The following is a 9,138-nucleotide window of genomic DNA, read 5'->3' on the forward strand; positions in this document are numbered from 1 at the left end:
TTGGCAGCTTGTCTCTCAGGAGCTATAATGAAATTTTATTCTGTCTTTTAAGGTTTAGAATCAATCACACAGTTTCAAAGAGGCCCTCCTGTTCCTCTGCATAGGTCCTCATTTCAGGATCTTTTCATTTCTTTCACTCAATTTAACATTAAAGTTGCTTCTAACAATTATCCTATTGTATGTCTTTCAATTTTGAAATCACTACCTTAATTGTAGCATCCTCTGAAGCAGAGACCATAACACTGAACACAGGATGGAAAATGACTCGAGTGACTGGACTCCTATGACCACTCAATGCATATTTTTCTGGTGGACGGGGAATCCATTCTTTTGGGTCTCTTTTTTGACCAAGAGGTCCACCCGACGTAAATTCTTCTTTTGCTTCATTTAGCTTTGATTCTAATTCCATAACCTTAAGAGGAACACATAGTTATGTACAGATAAATTCTGATAAAAATGGAAAATTTTTAAAAACCTGCCTTTATTTTGCATCCATATATGCAGAATAAAATTTCAGTAATTTACAAAGCATTTGTCAGATTTAATTGAAAATGATCTATATTAAATATATCACTAAAATCTTAGTGTGACAAAACTAAAAATTGAGAAAAATGCAATACAATTGTGTCTTACCTCCTTAACTCAAAGAAAAATTTGGAAGGTGCCAGGATACAAATTAGAGGGAGAGTAGGGAACCTATCTTGATCCTTTCTAGTTTACACTGTACATGCTAATCAGAATACTCATATTAAAAGCTAACATTACTGAGCATCTGTGTGGCTAGGCACTTTTCTAAGGGCTTTTTATGCATTAACTCATAACAATATTATTTATTCTAATTTTGCCTACTAAAAGTATAAATTTTAGGACCAGAATATTACCTATTGCCTTCACTTTATAGATAAAAATAAAAGGTCAGAGATGAAAATGACTTGTCTAAGAGCACACTTTAGTGCTCTTTCCCCAGCATCATATTGGCTCCATGTGTTCTTCCCATCTAAGTGCATAAATGGGTTCTTCAGTACCAATTCCTTGAAGTCAGGGTTGTGTTAGATTCAACTCAGCCAGTAGCCCTGGTTGCATAAATTACCATTTACCAGCAATGATCTGTATAGGTCATAATGCATAGAAATGATAATGCACAGAAATGTATTTTTATTTGCCTTTTCAAGGTTAGATATAATTAATGTAAAAGAATAATTTATGTTATGTTGATATTTTCAGTTTATATAATACTTTGAATACAACTAACTTAAAAGAAAAGACTTAGTTACCTTCTTTTGTAATCTAATAACAGATGTCCATTTTTTTTCCAAAAGACCAGCATATTTCTTATCTAATTCTTCATTCTACAGAAAAAAAAATGAGAACATTAAAAAAAAAAAAGGCAAAAATACAATAGTTCAAGCCATACAAACCATTCAATCTCTAGGTTCAAACGTTACGAAAAATATCCTGATTATAAAAATAAATAAATAAATAAATAAATAAAAACATCTGATTATACCAAAAAAGGGAGGGGGGGAGGGTGAATACTAGGTTTAGTGTCAAGTAAACCACAATAACAAATGACAAGATTTGTGAATAACTCAGGTGACTGTTAACTAGGGATACCTAAGTAAAGTCCACTCATATATACTATGAATAACTGTAAAAAGTCAAACATACCATATCTAATTCAGCTTCCTTTTTAAAAACTGAATATGCTTCTTCATAGCCATTTGAACGAAGATAATCTGCTATAGCTCGATTTCTGAAAGAAAACAAATTCAAATGACTCCTAATAAACTCTCATTTCTATTTTGAAGAATATTTTATTTAAAATCTCATAAATCTTAGCACACTCTTCTAAGAGTATTACCTTCCAAATCATACAAGTATTTCACAAGAAAAGGAACTCCCCCCCCCCCAGCCAAAGCCTCTAAGACAGCTAACCCTGTCATAGTACATCCTTAAGATTATAACACTGTTCTTGAGCTTTTAGTTATGTTTCTAATGTGTTGCTTGCCTCACAAGCTGTAAGATCAAGATGTGGCTTATATAATTAGTTATCACTTTGTGACAGTAATGAAATTTAGTTTTGTAGGGAGAATTGTTCTGATAAAATTACAATTAATAAATATTTTAATTTTAGAGACAACTTTAAACCATGAGAGTGGGTAAAAAAAGGCATAAGCTACAGGGCTTCCCTGGTGGCGCAGTGCTTGAGAGTCCGCCTGCCGATGCGGGAGACGCGGGTTCGTGCCCCGTTTCGGGAAGATCCCACATGCCGCGGAGCGGCTGGGCCCGTGAGCCATGGCCGCTGAGCCTGCGCGTCCGGAGCCTGTGCTCCGCAAATGGGAGAGGCCATAACAGTGAGAGGCCCACATAACGCAAGAAAAAAAAAAAAAAAAAAAAAAAAGGAAAAAGCAAAAACAAAAAAAAAAAAAAAAAAAGGCATAAGCTACAAACTTAGTATATTATCATAGAATGAGAAATTAATTTAGAATTAGAAAGAACTCAAAGGTTAGAGAAGCTGAATTAGCAAATGAATTTCATGCTCTCCTTATATTCTTTGAAGGCAAAAATCAGCTACCTGTCTCCTAAGGCAACCTATTCCAATGTCTCTCAATTTTTTTGAGCCTAAGTCCCACTGTGATAGAAATAGTTGTTTCCTTAGTATTGCCTTTAAAACATTTCAAATTAATTTAAATAATTTAAAAGTTGATACATACACAAGATTAAACAAACTTTAAATATATAAGTACACAATAAAGTGTGGTTTCCACCACTGACCTCCAATATTCCATCCCAGAGGCAACCACTTTACCAGTGTTTTGTGTATTCTTTCAGTGATAATCTACCTATAACTACATATCCTTGCATAGTCTTCTAGAGATAATTAATATGTGTTTTTAAAACAAACTGCAGTACACTACAGATAATGTCTTACACACATTGTCACATAAACTCATTTAATCTCAGCAATCATTCTTTATCAGATGTAAATCTGCCTCTTCAAAAAAAATATTGTATTCCATTAGAGAGACATGCTTTTACTACTACAAACAATGCTGCTAGGACTATCCTTGTATAAATGTCAATGCTACTGCCCACCTAATGCTTTAGGAAATAAAACACTCTAGCAGTACTGTAGAATTGGTGGGACTAAGTTTTAATTCAATGGCACGTTAAAAACAAACAATGGAGAAAGATAATATGGAATTCGAGCAAACACTTCATATGCCAGGTAATTATTAGCATACCAAAGATTAAAGTACAATAACTAGGGACTTCCCTAGTGGCGCAATGGTTAAGAATCCACTTGCCAATGCAGGGGAGACGGGTTCAAGCACTGGTCCAGAAAGATCCCACGTGCTGCGGAGCAACTAAGCCTGTGCGCCACAACTCCTGAGCCTGTGCTCTAGAGCCCGTGAGCCACAACTACTGAAGCCACGTGCCACAACTACTGAAGCACGCGCGCCTACAGCCCGTGCTCCACAACAAGAGAAGCCACTGCAATGAGAAGCCCGCGCACCGCAATGAAGAGCAGCCCCCGCTCACCGCAACTAGAGAAAGCCCGCGCACAGCAATGAAGACCTAACGGAGCCAAAACCAAATAAATAAATAGATAAATAAATTTTTTTTTTTTTAAAGTACAATAACTAGTGGAGGGGCCTATCCCCCAAGTGATGGTATTTGGAAGTGGGGCCTATGTGAGGAGGTCACAAATGGGGTTAATGTCCTTATGGAGACTAGGAACCAGGAAGTGAGCCCTCATCAGACACCGAATCTGCCAGTTCCTTGGTCTTGGACTTCCTAGCCTCTAAACTGTGAGAAATAAATCTTTGTTGTTTATAAGCCACCCAGTTTATGGTATTTTGTTAGAGCAGTCTAAGAACAGACTAAGACAAAAAAGATATGCATTTTTTAGGACATTTTGATAGCTGTTGTCAAACTGCTTCCGAGAGTTGTAACCAGTTTATACTCTACCAGCAGTTGTGAATGTCATCCCTTTACCACCTTTACTTTTCAAACATTTGGGTTAGCATTTACTGACTTAAAACAAACAGTTGATGCCCTTTGATTCTGCTTATATAGCTTTTATGAAAGTGTAGACGTTAAATTTTTAAGATTCTGCAATATTTCCAAATTCTATGCGGCCTAACCCAACATCTATATTTTTAAAAAGATGCTGTGTGGTAAATGTGATTAATTAGAAAGATATAGGTAATTCCAAATGTGCATAGAACAGCACCTCAAAAGAGTTGTATGTTACATTTATACTTTTTATAAAATGTTAAATCTAATTTAAAAAACAATATTCACTGTCTCTTTTGATCCTAAAACCATCCTGTAGAAAAGTATATTACCCCTATACTATATAACTGACAGACTGATTTATCCAAAGTCACAAAACTAAGATGAAGTGAAATAATTTAGGATAATAATTCCAATCAACATTCATTAGGTAGGTGGGGAAGAAACCGGCTAAGTAGGTGGAATGCAAAACCTTCCTCCTTTAACTAGAATTGTTCCATTTTCATATACTTCCATATATTGTATTTCTTCATAAGTGTTTTAAAAGTGGATCTATACTGCAATTAAAAAAGCCTGACACTCAAAATTTTTTTATTGAAGTAGAGCTGGTTTACAATGCTGTGCCAATCTCTGCCGCACAGCAAAGTGACTCAGTTATACACACACACACACATTCTTTTTTTAAATATCCTTTTCCATTATGGTTTATCCCAGGAGATTGGATATAGTTCCATGTGCTATATAGTAGAACCTTGTTGTTTATCCATTCTATTTTTTAAAAATTTCTTTCTTTCTTTCTTTTCTGGCTGTGTTGGGTTTTCGCTGCTGCAGCAAGTGGGGGCTACTCTTCACTGTGGTGCACGTGCTTCTCACTGCAGTGGCTTCTCTTGTTGCGGAGCACGGGCTCGAGGCGTGCGGGCTTCAGTAGTTGTGGCTCACAGGCTCTAGAGCGCAGGCTTAGTAGCTATGGCACACGAGCTTAGTTGCTCTGCAGCATGTGGGATCTTCCCAGACCAGGGCTCGAATCCATGTCCCCTGCACTGGCAGGCTGATTCTTAACCACTGAGCCACCAGGGAAGTCCTGTTTATCCGTTATAAACATAATAGTTTGCATCTACCAATCCCAGACTCCCAATCCATCTCTCTCCCTCACCCCCCCCACCGTGGCAACTACAAACTTGATCTCTATGTCTGTGTGTCTGTTTCTGTTTTGTAGATAGGTTCATTTGTGCCATATTTTAGATTCCACATATAAGTGATATCATTATGGTATTTGTCTTTCTCTTTCTGACTTATTTCACTTAGTTTGATAATCTCTAGTTGCATCCATGTTGCTGCAAATGGCATTATTTCGTTCTTTTTTATGGCTGAGTAGTATTCCATTGTATATATATGTACATCTTCTTTATCCATTCATCTGTTGATGGACATTTAGGTTGTTTCCATGTTTTGGCTTTTGTGAATAGTGCTGCTATGAACACAGGGGTGCATGTATCTTTTTGAATTATAGTTTTGTCCAGGTATACGCCCAAGAGTAGGATTGCTGGATCATATGGCAATTCTATTTTTAGTTTTCTAAGGAACCTCCATACTGTTTTCCATAGTGGCTGCACCATCTTACATTCCCACCAACAGTGTAGGAGGGTTCCCTTTTCGCCACACCCTCTCCAGCATTTGTTATTTGCAGAGCTTTTAATGATGGAAATTCTGACCAGCCTACACACAAATTCTTGAAACCAAGAATGACTCATACTTTTAACCACTAAGCTTTTGTTTTGGTAACTGACTAGATCTGGGAGATGGGAGAAAATAGTTGATTTACAAGTTTCTGGTAGATGGTAATAACATTTACTTGGACAGGAAACAGGAGAAGAGGAGGAAGGAAAAAAGGGGGGGGCAAGAATATAATTAGTTCAGTTTTAAACCTTTTGACTTGAAGTAGCTATAAGATATTTAAGTAAAGATATATGATATAGGAGGTAAATGAATATACAGGTCAGAAGCTTAGAAGATCGATCTGACGTAAGGAAAGGATTCAGGAAAATTACTAAACAGGTAGTAGTGATTCAAACCATGTAAATGGTGAAAGACAATTTGGACGAAGGTATATAATGGCAAGAAAAAAGGAGACTAGAAAGTAAATGATGGAACCTTGATAGATACCAATAATTAAGAAGCCATTAGGGAGTGAAGAAGCCTAGTATGAGAATTAAGAGATGTCAGCAAGTCAATGGAGAAGGGAGTTTCAAAGAAATGGAAATGGCTAACAATGACAAAGATCTGAGAGAGGTCAAGTAAAGTCTAAAAAGTGTCCAAACAATCTGGCTACCAAGAGGTCCCTGCTGACTTTAGCAAGTGCAGTTCCAGAACTTAAAGTAGCCTCAGTATTCCACTCCACAGTAAGGGTTCAAATGAGCACTCTAAAATACTGGAGTTGGGGAGGAGCAGTGAGATTTGAGAATATCAGGGATGCATTCTCCTTCTATCTAATGAAGGTTAAATGTTAACAGTATTACTTGTTAAGAGTTTAGAAAAAGAGCTATTACAGAGCATTAAAATATCATAATACTGAACTACCAAAGAGCAAGGGATATATACAAAAATATGGCAAATAAATTAAAACTGACGTTTAAGCGAGTATGATACCATTAGGGGTAGTACAACATACTGATGATGTACAAAGTCTACAACCCAGTCCCAGAAGAGTCTAGCCAATTTTATTTCCGCATCAAATACAATTTAGTCAGACCTCTTAGTCACACTTCTAACCACAATGTCAGGTGAGTGGTGTTGACAGAGTCAAAAAACTTAAGTCAGGTTCCCATGGCCAGATAACCTTGGCACTACTGCCCCTGTTACCTCATCACTCAATATCTAAGCTAACTATCTGATCCAGAGAATGTGGAACCTCTAACTCAGGCAAGGTGTACCACCATCACTTAAAGTAAGAATAAATAAGACTGAAGAATCTCTTGGTTCTAACAGCCTAAAAGGTGCTTCTAGAGTTTGCTACTAATTTCAATTGTTGACTTAGAGTTGATTTTCATCAGTTTTATTAGGATGGAAGATTTATGCCCTTGGAAACAAGCGGACATCGAAGCACAAGTTTATAATAATCTCTCAAAGAAACTTCATACACATGAGTTAAATAAATCTACTAAGCCTTAGGAGATGAAGAAAAACAACTATCACTAGAATCAAAGAAAAATTCATGCAGAAGTGCAACAGGTCATTCCGAGCAGAACCAAAACCAGTAACCCCATGCAGAATCAGAGAAAATGGTTAAAATCAAACGAATGAACTGAGATGAAGGACTTTTATGTATGATCAAATAGAATTGGTTAGACAGAGTTTAGGCTTACATATGGAATAGTACCACTTTGGACATATTCTACTGCTGTCCTTTGAAACTATTACAATAACAAATGAGATTGTGTTTGTTTTTCTAAACTATTTCAAGTTTATTAAAATGCAAGGATTATATTCTAAGCATTTTAGCTGACTTCTTACACTCTCTTCATTGTTCTTATATCCCTAGGATAATTTTTGTAGCTGTGGTATCAGTCATAACATAATATGCCACACTACCAATCCATACACACCCTCACACTCTTATAAAGGGAGATAAGAGTTTCAAAAGTTTTTCTAAATGCTATGAACTGCTAGTTAAACAAAAACAACTCTAAAAAGATTGGATAGCACCAACAATAGCACCAACAATAAAAGCAGAATACTTCAGGGTCCCCTGCATCTCTTACGAATATAAATTGAAGCAAAGGGTATTACAGAGCATGCATTACAGGAGACTGAGATGGAAACTGTTTTTCACAGGTAAAGAAACTGAGGCTCACAAAGCTTAACTGATTTTTTTGGCTTATAAATGGTGAAGCTGAGAATCAAAAATTCAGCCTTTTGAAACCAAAACGACAATAACAGTATTTCTTCAAACTGTGTACTCTATTTTTAAAATTTATTTATTTTTTGTGGTGCACGGGCCTCTCACTGTTGTGGCCTCTCCCGTTGCGGAGCACAGGCTGCGGACGCGCAGGCTCAGCGGCCATGGCTCACGGGCCCAGCCGCTCCGCGGCATGTGGGATCCTCCCGGACCGGGTCACGAACCCGTGTCCCCTGCATCGGCAGGCGGACTCTCAACCACTGCGCCACCAGGGAAGCCCTAAACTGTGTACTCTAGCATTCTAAGGTTGAATAAAAATGTTCTAGGAATTCTATAAATAGTTAAAATTTATTGTTTATATGAGGAGAAACAAGGTTAAGTCAGTAGCTGACAAAACAGATGTTTTCTTACCAGGCCCATCAGAAAAGATACACTCATCTTACATATTCAAACATGAGGAAAGCAATGGAGTTAATGTGCACTGTTCTAAAAGTCTGCAGTGGCCCAATGACTGTGGGATGTCTGCAGGGTTAGAAGGGCACACCACTAAGATAATGAGAAGACCCAGCAGAATCAAGCATACAAGTTCACACCCCCAGAAGTACATCATCATCTTTAGTGCCCTGTTCCAGAAGATAACCCTCACAACACCCCAGGCTATGCCATTTTAGACAAACACCAAGATGAACTACATAGTCCTGAGGAAGGTAAGTTCATTTCAAGTGCAGAGACACTACTGCAGGTCATTCCATAAGCTGCTGCCATAGGATATTAACCAAGTCTTAGACAGGTAGGTAACATGACTTGTTAAATATGCTACAGCCACCCACTGAATCTCTGGGGAAAGGGGAGCACTGACATGATGAGTTCCTGGCCATAGGTCTTACACCTCTCCAACCTTATGGGCCCTGACAAAGGGTTACAATGATCATCCTTCATCATCACACTTGAAGATACTTACTCCAAAAGGGTAGTCCAGGATTCAACTACTACCAGTCTTGGGACAAGTATACGCACAGCAAGAGGTTACAATGAGACATTATTCTGGCAGTGATGAAGTAAAGGAAAATAAAATTTGGGTGAGCCAGCGTGAGTGGACCTTTATCTTCATCATTAAGCAAAAGAATATGCGCCTGGTATACTAGCCTGTCAGTTACCATTTCTCTTCAGCAGAGATCTGGGTCTGAGGTAACATCCATCCCTCACTCTCCATACCACAGCAG

General features: G+C 37.6%; 1 protein-coding gene across 2 annotated transcripts in view; it reads right to left on the reverse strand.

The window, feature by feature from the left end:
* Positions 1-9,138, reverse strand: part of PAFAH1B1 (platelet activating factor acetylhydrolase 1b regulatory subunit 1) — an 82,962-nt gene that overhangs the window by 18,804 nt on the left and 55,020 nt on the right. For both annotated transcript variants that reach the window (XM_007454190.1, XM_007454191.1), the window contains exons 3-5: positions 1,669-1,753; positions 1,275-1,349; positions 206-412 (exon numbers count right to left, since the gene is read on the reverse strand). In XM_007454190.1, the coding sequence (XP_007454252.1) occupies positions 206-412; positions 1,275-1,349; positions 1,669-1,753 (367 nt within the window). The remainder of the gene's footprint in view (positions 1-205; positions 413-1,274; positions 1,350-1,668; positions 1,754-9,138) is intronic.

This window comes from Lipotes vexillifer, unplaced genomic scaffold (assembly GCF_000442215.2).
Source record: "Lipotes vexillifer unplaced genomic scaffold, Lipotes_vexillifer_v1.1 scaffold680, whole genome shotgun sequence".
Lineage (NCBI taxonomy): Eukaryota > Metazoa > Chordata > Mammalia > Artiodactyla > Lipotidae > Lipotes > Lipotes vexillifer.